Source organism: Halichoeres trimaculatus, unplaced genomic scaffold (genome assembly GCF_033239565.1).
Source record: "Halichoeres trimaculatus isolate MK-OKI-2021-1 unplaced genomic scaffold, fHalTri1.1 fHalTri1_scaffold_14, whole genome shotgun sequence".
NCBI lineage: Eukaryota > Metazoa > Chordata > Actinopteri > Labriformes > Labridae > Halichoeres > Halichoeres trimaculatus.
The window spans coordinates 7,040,099-7,064,023 of NW_027437192.1; the positions used below are offsets into that span (position 1 = coordinate 7,040,099).

At 39.8% G+C, this 23,925-nt stretch overlaps 2 protein-coding genes across 2 annotated transcripts in view; one reads left to right on the plus strand and one right to left on the minus strand.

Annotated features, from left to right (window-relative positions):
- Positions 1 to 23,925, minus strand: part of LOC141802925 (G1/S-specific cyclin-E2-like) — a 35,214-nt gene that overhangs the window by 4,334 nt on the left and 6,955 nt on the right. The gene's annotated exons all lie outside the window — the stretch shown is intronic.
- Positions 299 to 9,210, plus strand: LOC141802924 (uncharacterized). The gene is made up of 12 exons (XM_074686739.1): positions 299 to 398; positions 1,355 to 1,417; positions 2,309 to 2,587; positions 3,029 to 3,343; positions 4,550 to 4,864; positions 5,063 to 5,131; positions 5,284 to 5,424; positions 6,315 to 6,431; positions 6,920 to 6,991; positions 8,123 to 8,296; positions 8,505 to 8,597; positions 8,683 to 9,210. Exons 1-12 carry the CDS (start codon positions 347 to 349, stop codon positions 8,775 to 8,777), a joined length of 1,785 nt encoding a protein of 594 aa, XP_074542840.1. The 5' UTR covers positions 299 to 346; the 3' UTR covers positions 8,778 to 9,210.

The window sequence follows — 23,925 nt, forward strand, 5'->3', positions numbered from 1 at the left end:
TTAAGTTTTTTCTTTTTTTTGTCAAATGAAGAGTATGGTAAACTCTAAGCACAAAATGCCCCTCATATGCAATAAAGTAGATCAGATGTTTTTGGTTTTATTTAATATCCATTTGAAAGGGGTAGTTTTGGGGTCATGAATGTGGTTTTAGCCCAAATAATGGTGTTATTGTAAGAATAACGGGGTCTTCACTTCCTGACTTCATTTTAACCTCACAAAGCACTGTGGTAAATGGGAAGTTCCGTCAATCACATATAAAGGGAACATGAGAGGAAGCAACACTTATAACAGACGAGCTCAGGAGATTACGCGTTACAGGTTTTAACTGAGCGAAGACAATAGGAACATGAAGTTAATTAATTGCATTTTTATCATCCAACTGAGCTGTGTATGTCAAGGTAATGTAATCTGTTCTATACACTTTTAAACTTTATTTGAGGTAATTTTTAATGTGACTGATGACATTTTGGTGTTTCAAATTGGTCAATAACCAAAATTTTTTTTAGATTCTTGTGACTATGGAAAGCTGCAACTGTATTTACTAAAGTGTCAAAACTAGTGAGTCTTGCTTATTTAAATAATTTGTGACTTTTTTCTTTTCAAATGTGTAACTTTTTATTCAAACAATAGACAGTACACTTCAAAACTTAAAAGGATAAGACACGTGCTGCTGCCTGCGTGATCAAATAATGTTTTTCTAAGCTCCTATTAAATAAATCCAGGGTAGTTTTAAAAAGTTGTCCTCATTCAGAGCATTTTCAAAGAAAATTAAGAGATTGTTAACATTTTTGAAAACACGCTCTTTCACTGGGACTTTTCACTAAGGAAATATCATTCTATAGAGGTTAAAGTTACGTTACAGGAGAAACATCTGGCAAACAAATACTCTGAATAAAAAGCAGTATATGCATCTTACACTTAAAATATGTATGCATTTTTTAATTCCATTTCATGGATTTTTCAACTTCCATACTTTTGACATAACTGACATCACATGCTATCCTGGAAATAACTTTAAAACTGAGTTTATATGTGAAAAAAACTTTCAAATTCTTTAAATTATTTAGGGTAGGCGCTTCATTGAATACAAACATGAGGGAAATTTTCATTGATGTCAAAGGTCAATATGAAGTCTAGAATAATGTTTGGTGTAAAGGATGATGAGCTATGTGTTGCTGATCTGTCAACATGTTTTGCCCACAATGCTCTTCGTCCATGAGATGAAAACCAAACATTACATATCTGTGGTCAAGGTTAACTCTTTGAAAGCCTGTTAGATGTGGTGTTTTAAGAGACTTTTGAAAGACTTGATACTAACAGTGGAGGTAATGAGTCTCTTCCTCTCTTGTTATAGCCTCACGAAACTCCTCTCAAACTGAGCCGACTCACATCCAGGTGAGGGAAGAGGAATCCAACAGTAAGTTAAATACTTCCTCCTTCATACACAAACACAAAGTTGTACCATATTATCATATTTTAGTGACTAGCTTTTGGTCCAGTGTTAGGGTGAACACTATATATAGGCAGAGTGTAAACAGTGTTTCTCTTCGTGTCACAGGATGTGGGCTGACCTGCTTGTTAAGCATCTCTGTAAATCTTGCAGGTGCATATCAAGAAGTGAGATCGAAGAGAGTTCTCCCACACACACTTTGGTTTTCTCTGCAAGTAACCTTTGCAGCTTTCAGTTGCAGTGTGGCTCTGAGTTTATCTGCATCCTCTGTGGCAGTTTGTACCAGATACGTCTAAATGCAGAAAAAAGAAAACCACTGAATATTTTTTTTCTAAACATAGCAATGCTTTACAACAACTAGACTTTACAAAACATTTAAGAATGTCAATAAAAAAAAAATATATATATATAAAAGTAACAGTTGAAAAACAGTGGTTTATTTTGCCTAAGTAAATGTAAACTCATTATAAGAAACAGAGGAACAACCAGGAAATGTGTTGAGAGTGAAAAAAGGACAATACCATGTAAAAAGAAGTATTTTCTTGTAACACACTTGAGAACCTATTTTTGGAAAATTCAGTACAGTGCATATCATATGAGAATATCAAAATGCTGCCAGGTGAAATCATTTGATAAGTCTAATAGAGTATGTTTGAAAAACCTGGTTCAGTCATTGAATTCATTGTCAATTATCACCACTGTTGAGTCCTGGACTATTAAGTGAGAAATTGCAGCAAAGAGCAAGACAAAATCCCCCTCTGAAGCACAGGTTTAGTCAGCTTGGTTTAGAAAAGCTGAAAATACGCACATCTATTTATGTTGATATGAATAATCAGTCTGCCTCCTGTGTGTCCTCAGGTGACCCTCATGTATACAAACTCTCTGGTAAATGTAACTTTACGCTCAGGATTTCTGGAAACAGCAGCAGTGATGCTGTGCCTGTAACAGCAGACTATGTGGATACGTTGGTGCAACAGATCTGTCAGGATCTCAACTGTGGCGGCGTCTACCATGTGATGAAAAGCAGTTCACCTGGATTAACCTGCTTTCACGACTGTTTGTACCAAGATGGCAGATTGAAGAACTGTTCACAGAGTGTTGGAGGAAACTGCACAGTTATTACTGAGGCTCTTTGTGGTACGTTTATTCTCCATTACGTTCAGTAGATCCAAGATAAGTTCTTTTGTTTATCACAGTTTCTGAACTTGTTTTTTACAAGTTAAGATTCTGATGTGGGCTGGTGTTGCGGCTTTGATACACAGTAGTTACGGTGGGCAAGGACAATTATTATCCACATTTTTTCAAGACTAAATTTGAATTTAAAACACAATAAACATTTGTTGTAAGTAAAAGCTAATTTGCTGCAGCTGCCACCATGAATATCTGTTTTTGTTTATAAAAGTCCTCCTCAGCTAAAGACACAACTGGTAATTTGCAAGGTTTGAGTTTATTGAGTGTAAATAATCTTTTAGAATAGCTAACATCAAACAAACTTCCATGTTACTGTTTTTCCTAAGGCTCTGTAACTTTAAACATTAGTAAAGCAATACTTTAATACCTTTCAAATTTTCTCATCAGGTCACCATGCTGCCCGGCTGGTTGGAGGATCAGACCGCTGTGCTGGGCGGGTGGAGTTGTGGAGAGATGGAAAGTGGGGCACTGTGTGTGATGACCAGTGGGACCTGAGGGATGCCAATGTGGTGTGCTCTCAGCTGGGCTGTGGATACGCCATAAGTGTGACGGGACAAGGTGGCTCCTTCCTGCCTGGCAGAGGACCCATACACCTGGATGACCTGAACTGCACAGGCAAAGAGGAAAACCTGTGGGCCTGCCCGTCTGCACAGAATGAGACTGACTGCGGGCACAAAGAGGATGCTGCTGTCGTGTGCTCAGGTTGTTAAAAAACACACTTATTCATACTTACACTAAAATATACAGCGGTAGCCAAATTTAATAGAATACTTGGAATATTTAAGAGTTTTCTGTTTTTTTTCTTAAATTGGCCGTTAAAATAACCATAAATCTACTGAAATCTACAAAGTCAAAGTCTACAATAGCTTGTTGTGGTGCTGAAAGCACTGAGTTTAGATTAATGTTGCTGTTAAGTTAAAAAAATATATCAATAACAAAGCAGAGAAAAATAAAAATGTTTAATTAATTAATATATAATTTATGAATATAAAATAAATGAGTTTTAGGGCTCAGGAGAGCTCATCAGATGCTTCACTCAGTATGCTAATTTTCCACAAGACACATGTTGAGCAGCTGCACGCTAAGCATTGACCATGCTAACATTTCTTCAGGCTTACATTAGAGCTTAAAGTCTTTGTTATGCTCAAAAGACCCAAATGAGACACTGGGTGGACATTGTGTCGGCATTTTCTTCAGAATTACCCCATGACATGAAAATACAGAACACTATTCTAACAATAGCGTTAGCATGCTACTTCAAGCAGGAAGTTCAAAGCTAAGAGAGTTTGTTGGATTTTGTGTCGGCATACTTTTTTCAGAAAAGCTCTCAAGAAAAATGCAATAAGCTTTGGCATTAGCATGCTACTCCAAGCAGGTGTGATGTACAAAACAAAGGCATGCTAACAGTTGCTAGCTTCTCAGCATTTTAATAGAGTAAAACTGAGTCTTTATTTTGTGATTTAAGTTCTTCAAAATGCAACAAGTGGAAATTAAGTGGAGGTCCATATAGCCTAGCTTAACTTCCTGGTGGTGTGTTGTTAACCCTGCTTTCTGTATTAGCGTATTAAAATGAGATACTTAATTCTTAGCTACAGTACAGATGTAGCACCATAGACTCTTAGTAAGTTTCCAAATGCAAGAAAAATGTTAATTCATTCTAATTACAGATACATGTGTCCCAACAACATTTAACAGGGACTCCTTAAGTATCAATTAAATTTTTGGGGTCAGTGAACAAATGTCAATGCCAAAGTTGGTGGTGCCAGAGTTTGGGAAGTTCATCCTCTGGGTGTTATGAGTGTAAGAAACAGATTCCAGCAATCTATCTGATAAGACAAATGAATTTCTTTGGCATCACTTGTGCGATTTAAAATTTTCACAATCATTATTTCCTGTGTGTCTGTTCAGAGATGAGAGCAGTCAGACTGACAGGAGGTCTGGACCGCTGTTCGGGTAAAGTGGAGATCCACCGTAACGGCAGCTGGGGAACAGTGTGTGATAACTGCTGGAATAAAAAGCTGGCCTCCATAGTGTGCTCCATGCTGAAGTGTGGCACCGAACCAACCAAGGTCTCCGGGTTTTCCCCTCCTCTCCCTTTAAATAATGGGACATTGTGGTACTATCAGTATGTTCGCGGTGCGCAGGATCTGTGGCAGTACAAAGAGAAAATCAACAACACAATTGCGTGTACTGGATCAAAAGCAGCGGGTGTCGTCTGTAACGGTGAGTGACACTGAGGGTGTGTTTGTGTTACTTTTCTGAATACTTATTTAATTACTTTTCAAATTATTCTAAAGTTTTTAGTTTTCTGTAATCTTAATTTAACACTGGCTCACATCTACAGTATGTGAGCCAGGATTAGGAAAGCTTCCGCAGAACAGTTTATTCTGAAACAGCTCTGTATTATCTCTGTTCTTGCAGGTTCCGCTGGGTTTCCCCAAGCAAACACAGCCACCCCGGTTTATGCATCGATGATGACTTTAACCACAGGTGAATATTTTAGTTTTTCATCTTTTTAAAACATGTGCAGGAAGACATTTGTTCACTTATTTTTGTGCTCACAGAAAAACCAAATCAGGGCTCTGAATAGATCAAAATGATGTTTGAAAATTAACAAAGCTATCTCTCTCTGTCCATTGCAGAAAGTGTGACCCAGAACAGTCCTTCTGGAAGCTTCCCCCAACTGTCCATAGAGCTCCTTTGCGCCATCGCTGTGTGTCTGCTGCTCCTTTTGTGTCTGATCATTAACACGGTGCTGTGCTGCAGTTACAGAAGAAGAAACGGTTGGTTTCCTTTCTTCAATTTTAGCTTTTCAGCGAGGTGCTTTGGTGCTAATCAAAGGTTTTCCTCTGTGAAGCTCAAGTTTTAGTTTTTTTCCTGTTTTATGTGCCAGATATCAGGCAGTCTGAAAAATTTCAAGAAAATAAAAACACAAGAAGAAATTCTGTTTTATTTTTTTAAAGAAATATACAATTTCTAGATTCTCATTGTCTAAATATTCTATTTTAATTGAAAACCAAAGAATAAAAGGGTTGTTATAAATAAGTTTTTACCCAAGATAATAAACCAGGATTTTTTAAAAACTCAGTTTCTCAATTAGGTAATGAAAAGAAAGAAGTCAAACATTTTTAGTCTCATGAGGAAGTTTTATAACATTTTTTTAATCCTGGTTTACAAAAACTACAATATATTTTTTTGTGTTTTTTTTCCTTAATGTTAATTTTTTTTATTTGAGAATTGATAAAATATTGTTGCTTTTAAGCATTATTAATATTTAGTTGTTTTTTTTATATTTAGATTTAGAAACAAAAATATTCATATTTATATATTATTTTAAAAATATTTTAGATTCAGAATATTTTAAAATATTTTATATTCAGAATATTTACTTTTTAGCTGCTATTAGCACTTAAACAAGATACTACATTTTCATATTTTTCTTTTATATTTTTACTACATATCTATATATTTATCATATATTCATATACAAAATCTTAATAAAACCAAAATAATCTGTAAACATTAAAAAGAAGCTTTTTGTTGCTCCAAAAATTAGCACATTTTCTCTGTGCCCATCTTGCTGTTAAAGTTTTAGACACTTTAAACTCAGTATGAGTTAAAGATTGAATCTGTGAATTGATAATAATTCTTATCTTTGTATTTCTACCCACAGTGTTCTTGCTCCAGCAGACCCAGACCAACCTACGACATCCATCTGAAAATCATCAAAACAACTACCATGACTCTGTCAACCTCGTCAAAGTCACGACTAACACACCTCAGACAGACGGTACCAGGACGAACATTTCTTATAATCTGATAAAAAAATTTTTGTGTGAATGATTTTGAATGACTCTTTGCTTTCTTTACTACCTGCATGCATACCTGTATTTATATACTAGTCTAGTTGTGAGAAAGTGCAGCACCAACGAGCGCAAAATCATCTCATCAAGGCGTTTTATTTTCTGTCTTTGTCTCCTAAAGTCCCCTCCAACCCCAGGTATCTTTGGACGCAGCATAGTAGTGTTGACAGCACATCAGTAGATACAGACTATGAGCAGTATGAGCTGAACAATGAGCCGTCTGTCCCTTTATCAACCTTTCGGAGTGAGCCACGTTCCTTTATTTCTTCTCCACTTGTGTCTTTCGGTCTTTGCTGCTTTACATGTACTTTCACTCTGTTGCTGGATTTGCGGTTTAAGCTTGATGGTGTGCAGATCGATGCAGTTTGCACTTTACACTTTGTGATTGAAACTCTGCTTCTTGTGCATCTTGCAGATTCTCAGAGGTACAAAACAGACGTGAACCCTTTGATGAAGCCTTCGGGTCTTGAAAGCCTCTCTGAGGAAGGTGAGTCACTGTCAGTTCGAAGGAGATGATTCAACTTTAGATTACAAGTTTTTGAGGTTGCAAACATTTTGTTTAACCACTATTTTCAAAATTTAGGAAATTCAGATGATTTATCATGCACTTTCTGTATTATTTCTGTCTTGAATATTCAAGTGTGATCTCGAACTTTCAATGATACACATTTTCGTGTTTTGATGCTTTTCATCACCTGATACTTGTTTGCTTTGTGTACATTTTGCACTTTATTTTGCTTTTGTATCTTTTTACATCAGTGGCAGCTGCTGGTCAGTCAAGGAGGGGAAGCTCATTTTTTTTCTGGCCTACATCATAAATTTGTTTATTTATTTAAACGTAAATTCTACCCTCCGTTCCTTTCAAGAAAATGATCTGTGACCCTGTCGAATCAATCAGGTGTTTTTTCCAGGGATCTTACCAGTGTTCTCTCAATGGCGAGCAAAGCTAGACTGCTTAAACAGCCTTGGCTCATTGTGTTGCGGGCGTAAGACTTGAGCTGCTTTAAACAGGAGAAGCTCCCCTCTACTGAAGATGCTCCAGTGGAGGGTCATACTTCAAGATCGCTGATTGGCTCATTTCACTGTCAATCAAAAAGGGATTCGGCCTCAGACAGATCATCCAATCATCATGCAGAAGCCCAGCGTCCAGGCCAGCCCACTGCCTCATAGACCCCCAGAGACGCTCAGCATCCGATGGGCGGGACAAAGCCCAGCGTTTATCCAATGACCGTCCAGTTTCCACAGTGGAACAATCCACTCTACGCTTCCCCGCTGAAGTCAGAAGACGCTCAGCGTCCGACTGTGTTAAAGCGCTGAGACGCTGCGGGGTTGAATGAGAAGGAGGTGGAGCCAGTTACCTGTGATAGGTAGCTGATTCTGAACAAAAGATGAAGGAATTCTAGCGCAGATTTTGTCAATGAAATGTACACACAGCAGTACATATCACCACTTTTTGGGGGGAGATTTTAGGGGGAGCTGAGCTTCCCTTGCAGTCTTAGAGCAATCGCCACTGATTTAAATGTTACCTTCATCGTATCTCAACCTTACCTTTTCTATTAAAGAAATAACTAGATGAAAAAAAAGAAAACAGAAAACGTTTAACTTTTTCATGTTCTAGGTCCTGGTTCGGGGAATGAAGTGATGGGAGGCTTTACCGGCTGTAACGGTGGCTCCACAGAGGCTCAGTACGCCCGAGTATCGAAAATATCAGTGGATTCTTTTGAGTCCTCCAGCACGTCCTCTGAGGAGCTCTATGAAAACACAAACAACGGCTACACCATGGTCATACCAGGTCAGTCCAGCCATTAATGCTGCATTCATCAATAATATCAGTAACACCAGAAAAGTTTTGCTTATTCTTTCTAAATTAAAATCTCAGCTTTTAGTGGTCCCTCTATGTAGAGCAGTTACAATGATGTGAAAAAAAATCCAAACTGTTACAGCCTTTGAAAGCTTTGATGAGACAGAAGTCACATGACCTGTGCTGGCACTTATTACAGAAGAGAAACGGAGCCAGTCAGCAGACCTCAGCTTCCCTTTGAAGCCCATAAGCAGCAGTGGTCAACGTCACGACGGTCAAACACAAAGATTCGGTAACGTTTCCCATCAGGTCCCATTTTCATTCGTGTAATTAACTGAATCTGTGTGAACTGATGTTTCTTATAATCTGACCTGCAGGTGATGCAGATGAAGGCCCCATTTACTCGCCTGTGAGCCCGGATGAAGACCCTCTGACTGAGGATGACTACGATGATGTCGACTGTTTGACATAAAGAAAGGAGGCACGTATTAAAACTGCACATGAGGGAAAGTGAACATGAATTGTATGAATGAAAACCTTAACCTGAGAAAACCTGCCGAACAATAGTGAGAAGAAAGCTCTTTCAAAACTACTCAGACCACGATCCAGGCCTGACCTTTGACCTACTATTTATCAAACTATTTTACAAACCACATTAATATGAGACTGATGATTACCTGTCCTTCAGGTATTCCCTTACAGTGATCAAACTATTTTTTCTTTTATGTTGTAAGCACAGAAACACTGTCTGCTTTACTAAAAGATGCTTCTGACTGTCACTGTCAGATCAAACTGTTATTCAGCTTTGTATGCAATATGCTCCTCCAAGAGAAGAGTCAGAGAGGAAGAAAATCAAACTTAAAGTTTAGGAAAACTTTTTTTTGTTCTGTGAATGTTGAAAAGCAGCTGACACATGCATCTCTAAATGAAATTTTGTCATATTTATGTAATATTTTTTTGCTTTTCTGTATGTTATAAATGCACCGTCTGACATCAAACTCTGACATTAGCGCTGTAGTAATTGTATGTATCACTTAGCACATTATTAAACAACATGTACCCAGTTTCTGATTGTTACACATGCTTTGAAGAGATGTTAGTGTTGCTGAACTATTATTATTATTTTTTTTAATCTAATTTTGTTTTGTGTGCCTAGATCGTCCTGCTGACAAGAATAAGACCCAACACAATTTCTTTCAAGTTTAAAGATCCAAATATATTATATATATTTATTTATATATATTTCTGATTAATGCATTTATCTGGTTAGGCCTCTTCAGATCAGGGGCACCATGATGGATGGGAAGCGTCACTTTCTGAATGACTGCTGTGGAGTTGTGTAGCTTATTTTCTGTTCTACCACAAGGGGGCACTACAGGCTTGAGACTAAGAGAAAGTTTTGGTTCTTGACTGGAGTAAACTAAAGCCCTCAACTTATAATGCCTTGGAACATGTCTCAACGTGTTCCCTGGCTGAAGGACTTTTTGATTCAGTCTCAGAGAGGAACAAGTCAAAGCATCAACTCTTCCTCCTGATCCAAAGTGAGGCCTCAAATCAAAAATGAAACTTTAAGAGGAGGTGGAGGGCATTAAAAGAGGGAGAGGAGTGTGTGTTGGTGTGAGGAAAGGGAGGATCTTGGTGTTGACTTAAAGGTGAAAAAGGAGGAGATAAAATATTTCTGAAAGAATCACACATTACACTCAAGTTTAGCCCAGAGCTCAGCATCGAGATAAACAGGTGAATTAACGACCAGATCTGCTTATGAAATTCAATCTCTTTCACATGCTGGAGTCCACACACACACACACACACACACACACACACACACACACACACACACACACACACACACACACACACACACACACACTAAAAGCACACAGTCTAATACATCACAGATCCTCCTCCTTGAACAGTTTGCTGTTGTTTCTTTCTGCTCTGTAGGATCGATAAGTCAGAATCTTACAACCTGTGATTTACGGCCCTGATCAACATCAAGGGGAAAGAAAAGCAGCACACCAGTATTTCAAGTAGCTTGTAGTATTTAAGGGATTAGAAGATCAAACCTCTGTTTTTACTTTGTTCATTAAATCAGTTACACACAAAGGATTATGGCTCCATAAGTCGGTAAGTCGCTTAAAGCGTCCCGACAAACGGACCTGCTCGGGTTTAAACTTTTGAACTCTGTTTGTTGCCGGAGGCCTGGAGACGTGAGTACCTGCCTGCCAACAATACAGCATACGGTACATACAGTCCTGGAGATTAATATAGAGATTAATACACGAGTTCAGGGGAAAGCTTTTGGTTTCTCAGCTCCTGTTCATGAAAACATGAGAAATATGTTGGACTCACAGCTTTTTAAGTTTCTCACAGTGTGTTTCCAAGATTAAATGATCTTAAGTTAATGTCAAGTGATTTTAATTTCTCATAAGTGTAGGGATGGGTACCTTTCACATTTGAAACAACACAATCCTGATGCCCCGGTACCTGGCCACTCAATGGTACCAATTTTTGGCACTTTTCTGCGTTTATGTGGTTAAAAAATAACAATATGTTGATTAATAAAATCTCTTTTTTTTCAGTTTAAAAGCCTATATTTACTCTTCAACATTTAATCTTGCCATGCTGTGTTCATGTCCAGCATGCAAAATCGCCTACTCTTCCAGTAACTCACAGTCACAAGGATGCGCTTAGGTACCTAAACATGGTACCTTTTGGTTTTATGTGAATCTGTACCCAGTACTTTTGACAGAATTCTGTCGGTACCTACAAGGGCAGACTGGGGTACAGGGATACCGGGGATTTCCCCGGTGGGCCGATTGGTTGATTGGCTGATGGGCCGATGGGCGATGGGAGAGAGGGGGCGGATCAGGCTGTGGCAGAGTCGCCTGTCAATCACGCTGCTCGAATGGGGCACAGTGCCAGGCAGCATTGTTGGAGGATTTGAAGATTGCGTAATCTGTATTCTGCACTGATGGACAGGGGCGGGCTGTCCATCGAGAAATTCTTGACTACTCCCGAACGGCCAGTCTATTTCAGACCCTAACTGGCCGGTGGTCGGAGCGTGTCAGGGGCGCACTGGTCATCTTGATGTTCTGGAGAAAACCAGACTGGCCGGTGCTGCCAGTCAGCTGACGGCCAGAACTGCCGGTCTTCTGACATGGGCCGGGTCAAAGTCCTGGGCTGTTTACTAGTCCCAGTCCACCACTGGGTACCTACAAAAGTACCTAATTCAGAACCCATCCTAACACAAGTTTGTCCTTCTGTAAATTTAGGTGTTCAAATATTTAAAACCTAAAACTTTATTTTCATGACACTTAAAAAAAGTGATTGAAATCCATTTGAAAATAATAGTAGTCAGTCAGAAACTAAAGTAGTAGTCAGTCAGAAACTAAAACTTTTTCATGTTTTACAAATTTTCTAAATAAGTTGGTTATTTTAAAATGCAACTAAATGGGGATTGACTCACTCTAGGAGCAAGCATCTAGTGGCCACATGTGGAACTTCAGTTCTTAGATTTTGGCTTGGTGTTAAGGCATTTAATTTGATATAGTTTTTTTCAACTTAATAATACTATCACAAATATTATGAAGGCTGTCTAACAGATGTTTCACATTTTGGAAATTTAAAGCTTTCTGTCCCCCAGAGGCCAAATAGGTCACTTGATTCCTGCAGCTTGGGATGAATTTCTCGACACATGTAGTCATAGGATTTTACTTATTAAGAGTCAGCCCACAGTTCTTGCCGTCAGATGACAGGAAAGTATTATCAAATCTATGATAAACTTCCTCCTTAATGAATCTTGTAAACAAAAAGTTGAAATTCATGCAACAACAGGGATGAAAACTTGCAAAACTATTGAATGTTTTCATCTGCACAACAGTTCCTGGCTCTATGTGTCACCAAGAGATGCAAAAAACAGTTTTTATAATTCATAATCAGCGTTTCACCTCCATTTTTCAGGGATGTTGCCGGACGTCCTCAGCCACTGAAATACAATGAGGTCATCAGTTTGGTTCCAGATCTGGCAAAACTTCACGTCAGCTTCTGAATCAAAGCCCTTTTTCCCGGCAAAGATTTATACTCAAGCTATTCATTAGTAGTCTGATTACTCCCCCTCTCAGTGAATCAGCCTGTAGTTTGGCTGTAAACCACATTACAACCTGCTGTGCTGGATCTGGCTTAGACTTGTGAGAGGGTCTGGTAATAGTGTTGATTACTCCTCACTCATTAGGTCGCTTTCACTGCCGCTGCTAAGCCCTCATCAGGTTTTTTTTGGCTGAGTGGCCCTGATCCAATTCACCTTTAAAGTTCAGTGGACCTGTCTGGGTTGTTATGGGTCAGTGCTCCTCTTGGCATGCTGTTCACTCCCTGAGAGGCCCTCATTACCTCATTTCCTGTCACTACTGTACCAAGGAAGCATCTGCAGCTCATGGTGTGGTTGGGTAAAGTTTGCAATGTCACAGGTGGATTTTAAAACACATGGTTCCCAATCCTGATGGATGATCCTAATCCTGTCATAAAAAAACTCCTGACATATTTTTGCCATATCGCCCCCTAATGGAGAACATGGAGTATGAAAAAGAAATAATTATATCTTAGTGTTTGCGCTTCTGAGCTTCCGTACCTCTCATAAGAAGCCTTTACCAGTCCGTTTAAAGAAATGAATCCTAGCTTGAAAGCTGTCCTGGCACCGCAGAGTTTAGCTCATTAACCTTCTCCCTTGTTAGCACCTCACTGCAGTTAACAGCCTGTGGCCTCTTCCCCACTAAGACACATTCACAGAGCTGCCAATCAGGTCCACGCTGCAATTACACTGCTTTAAACTTGTTCACTGGTGCTTGGAGGCCGTAAAAATACTTCCGTTTGAGTGTCAATGGGAGCCTGTGGCGGTTAACACTGCATTCATGGGAGAATACATTGTGTCTGGTTGATGTAGGGAGTCTGGTCAGAGGGTCAAAAGGGCAACATGGCTGCACCAGATTCCAGCTGTTTGATCACACTTGTTTCTTCCTCACTTCCTCCAAATTTCTTAAAGAAGTAAGAATTTATGGACACATTTGCTTGTTTGTCTGCAGCCACATGGACTGAGGTTTATGGGTGTGCAGTGCATGTTGGGCAGCGGCGTCTTGCTCTGGGTGTCAGTCAGTCGGGACAGGCGTCATCAATCTTGCTGAGTGGTGAATGGCAGATTGGCTGCCATAAAGCGGCCTGATTACAGCGTGCTGTTCACTGAGGAGGAGTTTTCAGGGTGAGGGTGGCATGGAAACAAAATGAGACACCTGCAAACACAAACACTGGGAGCTGGGCCACATTGCAAGGAGTATACTGCACCAGTATGGCTCTCTGAAAGATGTTAGAGAATACAGAGATCTGATTAGATTTGATTCCAAAGCTTCAGAAATAGATTCCTGAGACTTTTGATACTTAAAGTAAGCATTACAGGTGATTACATGCTCTGTCTGCACTGATTAACAGTGGAAAATGTAGTGTATTGAGTTTAACTCCTCAGCAGTTTGCCCTGAAAACATGATGAACTCATCACTCTCTGTCAGTATGAGTTACACTGAAGCCACATTTGGCACCGACAGCACAGGCGACCAGGTGAGTGCTTCGTTTAGGGTATGAGTCACCTTTGTTTCCATGGATACGCTGCATCGTCATGTGTTTGTGTGCCCCGGGCAGACTCATTAATTAACCGAGCCAATCTGAGACGGCGCGAACAGATCAACAGAGCTTTAATTTGGAGGGCCGAGCTTGCGCTGACAGAGTTTGCATTCACAGGACGTCATACAGGCACCAAGATTTCATCCCAGCTTTGGAGGAGATGAGAAACAGAAGAAGAGGAGGAAGAAGAGTGTGGAAGAGAGACATTTAAGTGATCTCAACAATGTGAAAACAAGTGTATAAATATTTTTTTCTGATACTTTTCTCCAACTTCTTTCTTCTACGAATCCTGTCAACTCTGTTTGTTCGAGATCTTTGAGTTTTAGACATGTTAATAAAGTCCCTAACCATTTTTTTTTCTGTTTCAATCAAGTATCGTACAGCCAACCTGGACCTTTTTTGATGGTTTTCTTTGTTATTTTGACTTTAAAGAATCTGAAATTGTGCTAGGGAAGCTAATCTTCTCTTCTACCAGGAAGCGTTAATTTTTTTTTTTTTTGCTTGCCCAAATGGTAGGAGATTTACGGTATTGAGAACAGTAATGACAAAAAGCTTTGAAAGTTGTTACAAGAGGATATCAAGCAGCAGCCTCTGGTTCAAAAATTTGAAGCAATGCAGAAAGAGCTAAAATCGGGACAGTTTCAGGACCCCCCCAAAAAAAACAAAAAACAAAAAAAAACAAAAAACAAAAAACTATTTTCAGCAAGTTCACCCAATTAGAGGCGCAGTTCAGCTGATTGAGATAGTCACCCTATAACTGTTACTAAGGAGGCTCAAAGCCCGCCCCATTTCCAATATGGCCTCTGTCAACGACCTGCTTCAAAAGTCCCTTTCAGAAACAGATGGGTGATGTCACGGGGACTATGTTGTTGTCTATGGTTGTTGCATGTGGATCCCTATGCAGGACTGTAATACCACAGAGATTGCTGTAAAACTTGTCTTTCTCCTTTAAGGAACCGTTTGCTAGCTTAAATTAATGAGGAGTTATGGAGTCTTCAAGAGCACTAAAATAAGAGCGCTGGTTTTACAGAGTTTTAAGGAATTATTCGTCCTGGAATCATATTTTTTTCTTTACCAACCACCCATCACTGTTTCTGGTCACTGCACTCTCTTTTTCGCTACCAAACATTATCTAAAAAATGGGCCGAGAAGCAGCAGCATAAGGGAGAACTGAAGAGTTTTGGAGCTCCCTCTGGTGGCCGACAGCAGCACAGGTCATAAAACCCAACACTGGATTCAGATCTACAGCAGACTCAGGCTCTGATGCACTCAAAATACTTATCATTTTGGCTTCAGATTGTGTTAAATTTGGAGCCCCCTATAGATAAAGAAGAATTAGTTGGAGATTTTCTCCTGTTCATTTGTTCGGATTTAATTTCCGCCTCATTTTAAGTGTCTTGCGAGCAGCGAACATAAAATCTTGGGAGTTGGGAGGTTGAAAGATATTCTCCTTGTTTGATATCTGTCCAAAAGCAGGAGGTAAGTGTCAAAAATGACCACAGAAGTTTGAAATTATTTTATTTAAAAAAAAAAATTGCACAATATCTTTATCTGTTACCTGTTTAGCCCTATAGATATCATCTGGGATGTTGCAGCCTATTGGCCCTTTTCAGCCACCATAGGATAACTTTCAAACTGTTTTTCTATACTGTAATCTCATCACGTTCAATACATTACAGTAAGTATTTTCTTCTTACAAAAATATTATATATTTTACAGACTTTATTCACATCCGGAGGCGTGATTCATTTAAGCTGGATCACAGGTTTGAATGTTGTTACTGTGAAATGAGGTCATTGTGAGATTGATAACCCCGCAAAGGAACTGATGATGAGTGAGCTTAGCCAGCCTCTAGGAACTGTGTGTGTGTGTGTGTGTGTGTGTGTGTGTGTGTGTGTGTGTGTGTGAGTGTGTGTGTGTGTGTCCAGACCAGCTTAACCTCTGGATTCTCCACATTCCAGCCCAAAGTCAGGCACAAGTCTCGCCGCTGGTCCGTTTAAGGTGATTGACGTTATTTGCTACCATTAGGCACTACTATGTAATTGACCTTTGACCCCTCACAAGCGACCTGTTGAAACAGCTTTAAGCCAGATCGTCTAATCTCCATGGGAAAAGCCCTCAATCTAGACTTAGGGCTCTAAAAGCAATCAACACCTAAAGGTGAAGGAGGGGAGCCGAGGTCACAGCCGCCACATCGCTCTGATCCTGTCGGGAGGATGACGGTGGTTTTATTCAGACCCCGCGTGCCCCAACGAAAAACACGCTTTATAACTAAAACAACACAGAATTTCACTCTAAGGTTTTTTTTTTTAAATTTACCTCCTTTTTTTGTAACTTTTTTTTTTAAAACAGATGAACTTCAGGAATTAACAACATGCCAATACAGTAAATTTTGTGATGTGTAAAGATAATAAAATCATGTCGTTATCATAAAACATCCTAAATGAAAGTAAGCTTATTTTTTGTTCTGTGTTCAAAAACAGGCCATGAGATTTTAATCTGGATTTCTTAAAAAAAAAAAAAAAAAAAAAAAAAAAAAAAAAAAATTGGAGAAAAATTTAGAAAGAAGTGTGTGACTCAATATGTAAAAAAAAAAGTCTTTTAATGACACTTAAACTCTCTTTATTTTTTTCCATGTCTGTCTTTTGATGCTTACTTGTCATTCTATTTCTAGATTTTCTTTTCTCTGAATCTTCCATATTTTTTTGCTTCTTTCTTTTTCTTTTGATTGTCTATAGTGTTTTTCTCTTCTTTTAGTTCATTCTTTATACTTATACTTGTCTGTCTTTACTATTTCTATTTCTTTTTTTCTTTTATCTTTCTTTTATTCTATATTTAGTCCTGCTTTTGCTCTTTTCTTTTCTTTTTTTTTTTTTACTTTCTTTATTACAAATTTTCTGGGCTTCAATATTTAATGCTTTCTTCCATTTTCCCCTTTTTTCTTTCAGTTCTGTTTTTATGTTTGACTTCTTTTTTTCTTTCTCCTTTTACTCATCCCAGTTATTTTTATTCATACGGTTTTTACAGACTATTTTCTGATTATCTCAAATAAATAAATAAATAAATAAATAAATAAATAAATAAATAAATGCCTCTGCTACTTCCAGGCCGACCAACAGAAATGTGCGGCTGATTGACAGCCTTATCAAGGCCTGGAGAGTCCTGGAGAGTCCTGGAGCAGGAGGAAAAAACCTGCTGTACGAGATGAATGCGGGCGAGGTGGGAGGTCTGTCTGACTTGTTGTTAATGCTCATAAAGTCGACCTCTCCCGTGCTCATGTGCCTCCAAATCCTGATATATGAAAGGTGGCTTACAGATCAGAACAGGCCCACACTGACAAAAGCTGAGAGCAACAAAAAATATTCGACCAACGAATGTTCAGCAAAAAACTCTACGAGGATCAGGCCGTCAATAGAAGCTCATGAGGAGAATTATTCTTCCCCTTAAAAAAACTGCCACAAACTTTACACGAAAAAAGAAAAAAATTAAACTCTTCTAAAGTCTGATTTTAAAGAGGTGATCTTGAAAAACTCTCCATTCTAGATGTATGCCGGATCGTACTCCACACTTTAAAATTAGATCATCAGCGCCAATATAGGTTATTCCCATATGCTAGGGCCGTATTGATTTACCGCTTTACTGCTGAAAACAGTTTGACCTACACAGGAACCAGCCACCAAGAGGTGCTCTAATAATTTGGCTTCACTTTAGGGAAGCTGGTGTGCTGCCAGTGTTTCTATACATCAATGGTCACTGCCAGAAGATGCAGACAACAACAAGAAGGAAGCGCCTCTCACAGGCAGTCTTAGTTCACCGGTTTGTTTCTATCTGCTTGTTTTCTCATCCACCTCAACAGCTATTTTTGCTTCTGCTGCTGCATTTCTCTGATTGCAGATAAAATCCAGATCCAGCTGTTTTTACAAAGTACAATGCTCCTCTATTACATCCCTGACATGTCAGATATTTCCTCTTGAAGTGACCAGGTTTCCTCAAACTGCTTAAAATGCTGTAATTGGAAACAGACAGCTTGTGTACGTCTGCACTGAAATTAAATCTTCTTTGAAAAATGTTTTCTCTAATTTTTTACACTTTAATCAAACCACTCACTTAAGATTTGTGGATGAATGCTGATTGGACGGATCTTTGTTTTGAATTTGAGCTGAAAACAAAAGTTTGTGAATGTTTTCAGTGAAGTATGCATGGGAAAGTGGCCCTGCTGCTGCTGCTGACTCCCTGTGAATAAATGCATGAATTTATATGTGTGTGTGTGTGTGTGTGTGTGTGTGTGTGTGTGTGTGTGTGTGTGTGTGTGTGTGTGTGTGTGTGTGTGTGTGTGTGTGTGGCATAGCAGCAGGGCTTTTCCGTCCTGTCAATGGAAAACATTAGTGTCATGCCCCCACAGACCCCTCCACCTCCCCCCTCCTTGTTTAATTCAGTCCATCAACACTTCCTCCTCCGGCCTGTTAGTGTCACACTGCATTTCCTCTCTGGACTCAAACGTGGCCACTCGCCACAATTGGCCCGGTTTTGGGTTTCCCTCAAACGGCAAAGGGCTTCAAAGTCAATAACTGCTTTTTTGATTTTTATTGACCCAAAGACTTCGCCGCCCCCCACCCTGTCTGCCCAGACAGCCCCACGTTTCTTTAAGGGGAATAAATTACAGTAAGCAGGAGGTCTGTGCAGAGGTCTGAAAGTGTGTGTTGTCCTGCTGATTGCACCTGTAACTCATTTAACAAGGTGTGTAAAAATGAGCAGTCTTCACAAACGATCTGAAGTCTCATACTGAAGAGAGGCAGAGAGGGTGACTTATCTCCTTGTCTTGTTTGCTCTATTACTTAACCCGGGTTCTTGGTTTTGATTGGAAAGCCCCTATAGATTATCCTCAACCAGACACAGCCTGATCACACATTATATCAAATCAATCTGCAGAAAAAGAAAACAGCACATTTCGACTCTGCCTGTTGACACGGTGGCAAAAATGCTAGATAAGTAAATGTTGGAATTTGTGACATTTGCCTCATTAACGGTTAAAACTGCAGAGCCAAAAGAAAAGAGCTAAATGAGGACAGAAATGTCAACATAAATATTCCAGAAGAAATCCTGTTCTCTTTCTCTAAAATCACCTTCAATAGGAATGTCCACACAGATAAAGTTTGTAACTAATAAAAAGGCTAAAAGCTGAGTTTATTGTTCATTTGTTATTAAATTATGCTGATAAGGATCTGATACAGTGGAATCACAAGAACAATTTTTTGAAGTCTTAAGCTCCTTACAGGATGTGTAGGGTCATTCTGATTCAAATCAGGGTCCTGCTCACCCTGTCAGGATTCTCTTATGCATAACCACCTTAATGTTTAATTTTTACAGCTTATTTTCGATTTAGTTGTATTTTCTAACTGTGTTTTACAACTGCTACTACGATAAACAGCAGAGCAACTGATTTTTTTCAATGTAATTTTTTTGTGCTAAACTTTTTAACAGCTTTAAGGGGAAGAAACATCTGTCCATGCAGGAGTTAGACCTCATTTTGAGAACTAACCTTCAACTCATAGAATAGAATAGAAAATACTTTATTTATCCCCGTGGGGAAATTCAGGAGGAGTCACAGCAGCAATCAAGAAAACATAATAAGAAAGTGTACAGAAAGTGCAAAAAGGTCCAAAAAAAAAATAGATGCTGACAGCTTGTCCATCATTCTCCAGTTCAGCCAGCCTCCACCTCCACAGGGTCCAGGACTGAGCTCCTTCAGCAGTCTGTTCAGTCTCTGTCTCCTGGATCCTGTCTGCTCACAGCAGGTGCAGTTCTTCCAGTGTGGTGTTGGTGTCTGATGTTAGCTCTGTTAGCCATGTCTGTGAATAGCATGAGGCTACTCTGCCTTCTGGTATTCCCTCTGTTGCTGGGTTAGCATGGCTAGCTTGTCCATCTTATTGGAGATAGATCCTTTGTTCCCAATAACAATGGATGGAAGGACAGGTCAGTGTAGTCACTTCTTAGCTCACACCTGAGAACCAGCGTCCTCACCCCCTTCTCCTCACCTTGTGGGGAAACATTGGGCCTTGCACCAGTTAGCATTGACATGCTACAGGCTGCTAACTGCTGATTTCACATGTAAATAATGCAGCCATGGTTACATGTAGGATCTCCAGACAAACACAGGAGCAAAAATAGTAAAAATATCACTGAAGACAAAACCAGTTTGGTGTACATGACCAACAAATGAACCATATAAAGTAATGATCCACTCCAAATGCAAAAATGACAAAAAAAAGGTGAAAAAATACAAGAAACAGACAAAGAAGAGAGAGCTGCTGTAACAGGCAGCCACAATAGGGCGGCGCGTAGCCCATGGCTCATGATCTGTTATATCTATGTCTTCAATCTGTCTTAACGCCCTCCATGAATCAAATGATTTTCTGTAAATGTTCATACTGAGATGTTGATTTTTGATACTTTAACCTCTTAAGACTCAGCGTCTACATAAGTGGATATTTCATTACTGCCTCTCAGACCCAAGATACATCCATTTTTTTTTACTTTGACCAATTAGCCACATTTTGTGACACTGCCCACATCATATTTTGGTGAAATCCCAACATTACACCCTTTTTAGTGAAAAAACCCCCAACATATGTCAGTACAATAACACTACCAACAAACAACTAATAGTATGAGGATACCAGTTCTTCTCTCTCCTCTGTTCTGTTCTCTTGCAGATGGTTTGGTTGGTATCACATGACAAAATGAACATTAATGGAATATTTCACTTTTTTACTGATCGAACAGCTGCACCTGCTTTAGGCTACATTCTCATATTTTACATTAAATGTCGGAAAAACTCATAAAGTGCAGTTTGTCTCGTAAAAATCTTTCATCTCAGAAAGGTTGACTTTTCAGGAAGTCTGTAAAACAGTCCTGTTTGAGTTTGATGACTCACTTGCGTTGTGGTAAGAATGACTCTATTGATCATGGGGGAGTAAGTCAGGTTGGAGCTTTATTCAAAGGGTTGAAGGGCATTTTGATAATCATGAAAAAAACTTAAAACTTTCTGCAAAAACACTCAAAAGTTTAACCTTTTCTGTGAGAGGATTTTTGACAGTGGAGTAAGAAATGTGGTCTTACTCCTGCAGTTACCACATGTGGCCACAGGGGTCACTGTTTACACAAAATCATAAAAACAAGGAAAATTCAAACTATGGATAAATTGTTACATTTAATGACCTTACATGTCAGATTATTGTGACTTTAAATACTGTTAGAATTTTTATCTTTAGTTGACTGAAGAATCTTTTAAAAGCCGTACAAAGAGTGTTTTCGTAGCGTCTCTGTTTGGCAGAAACTGGAGTAATAACAGACAATGTGTGGATAATCAGCTGCCCAATGAGAGCCTGTGATCTTTTTGGGGAAATGGACTCACTAATGGCTCTCGGTGTGTCCTGTGTCATTTCCTTTTGATGTGATCGGCCAGTGATGATCAGTGATCTGGCTGCGTGTAGTAAAGAGCTCTCAGCAGGCACTTTTAATTACCAGGGGGGCTGATTCTGGCTGCAGAGCGCTCCCCGTCTGGTTTTTATTTCCAACTGCAGACTGACTGTAAAAAAACACTACCAGCGCTGTCACCCAAAACCAAAGCTGCTCGTGTACAAAAGCAGCCGGGGCCCTGATTATCATTCTGTGTCGGCCGTGTGAGCGACAGTTGCTCTGTTTTTACTTACAACCCCCTTTCCTCCCTCTCCCCCTCCTCCTCTCTGTTTCCTTTAAGTATCTTTCTGCACACATAAAACCGATGTCAAGTGCACACGCTACACTCTCTATCTCAGACAAATCAGAGCCAGGTGCGTCCGCACAAGAGAGTTCATATTAGAGATATTGCAAACATCTGCATGTTCTGCGTGTCCTCATCATTTAGATCCCAGTGTGACAGTAAAAAGCTGCGGAGAGGAGAAGAGAGGAACACCCGCTAGAAAGTAACTCTGCTCGGTTTGTTCTGCTGCCAAAAAACTGTGAGTGATGGGGCTCTGCTGCAGGAACAAGGAGCCGACACACACACCAGCTCATTTCACTGCCACTACACTGTTTTCTCCCCTTTCTCTGCCCTTTCTCTCTGTCTTGAGCTCATTTTCAAATCTTCACCTTTTAACTTCAGCTTATCCTTGATGGGAAGTGTGAGCATGGGTATGAATGGAATTAGTAAACACTGATGGTCTCCTAGAGCATCTTGGTCTGCAAGTGTTGAATGTGGCGTGAACGGGCGACTGTGACAAGAAGTGTACCAATGCTTTGGGTGGTAAGAAAGACTAAAAGTGACAGTTAAGTACAAGTCTGTTTACCCATTTGTTTCTGGATTCATGAAATTTCAGTTGAACAACCACCATTGCTTGACTTCAAACCCTGGCCCCCAGAAATCAGTTGCTAAAGTTGATGATGCTCAGTTAGCACGGAGCACTGACTTCATTGGCTTGTTGTGTGTGCCCAAAGACTTGAATAATACAAGATGTAAGGGTATCCTTCAAACAATAGACTGTTTAAAGGCTGATTTATGTTTGACGTGTGTCCATGTGGCTTAGTGCGGACAAATGACGTCATTTTTGCACCTACACCCCCTCTTTCTAGCGGAAAATTTCTGCGTCACACACACTCGAAAATTTCTAACCTGCCGAATGGAGACGGGTGGACGAGATGGCGGGAGAACGGGATCTCCAAGTAGTTGAAGTGCAGAAATACAGGCATCTTTATGACTCTTCACACAGAGATCACTTTGATAACCAAGTGGCAAATCATGCATGGCATTAAATTGCGGCCACTCTCAAGACAAATCGTTAAAAACAACCTGGCAAAATCTCCGGGACAGATATGTTATGTTGTAAACAAAAGCAAGCTTCTTCAATTCTCATTAAGTCCTCCAGTAGACGTAGATTTGTGATACACCGCCCCTTGCAGTTTGGGAATGCACACCAACAGACGCTGCGCAGGGTGTTAATAAGCATAAAAGTAGGGCTGCACGATTATCGCAATCGCAATCGCAATCGCAATCGCAATGTCAGCACACGCAATTATGTTATCGCAAAAGAGGATATCGCAATCGCAATGTAAGCACATGCAATTCAGATTTTTCTCCATGATAACCAAGCAAGCCTGTAGACTCATCATGACACAACTTTTTTTATTAAATCGCAAGCACAATCGCAATCGCAATATTGTCCACCTAATCGCAAATCGCACCTTTTCCCCAAATCGTGCAGCTCTACATAAAAGCCTCACACATTCTGTTGCCAGATTACGTGTGTCTGGTTTCCGCGTTTCACCATCGCGCAGAAAGCATGACACACTCTCAATACGTGGATGTGTTCTCTGTGACATCACCCATTCATTTCTAATGCAAAGTTTGAAGCTCATCGCCAACAGTACTGCAATGGAAAAGCAAAACTTAACCTTGCTTTGTTTGAGTTAGGTTGGAGTAATTTCTGACAATAGGATGAAATTTGACCGCCAGATTTGCTTAGTCGTCAAAAACAGCTTTTATCCTTTGAGGATTTTAGTGAAAGTAAGGGGGTACCTGCCATTTCGAGACTTTGAGACTATGATCCATGCTTTTATCAACTCGAGACTGGATTATTCTAACTCCCTGTATTTTGGACTGGGGAACTCTCTTCTACATCGCCTGCAACTGGTTCAAAAAGCAGCTGCCCCACTCCTAACTAGGAAACACAAGCGGGACCACATTTCCCGAGTCTTAGCTTCGCTGCACTGGCTCCCAGTTGCTTTTAAAATAGATTTTAAAATTTTATTGTTTGTTTTTAGAGCTCTTAAATGGCCTTACCCCTGAGTACCTGGTCTAACTTCTTCATCCTCATGCCCCTGCCAGGACATTGAGATCGACTGGTCAGTTGCATCTGGTCACCCCTAAAACCAGACTCAAAACTGAGGGTGACAGAGTGTCACAGTCTCAGCCTCAG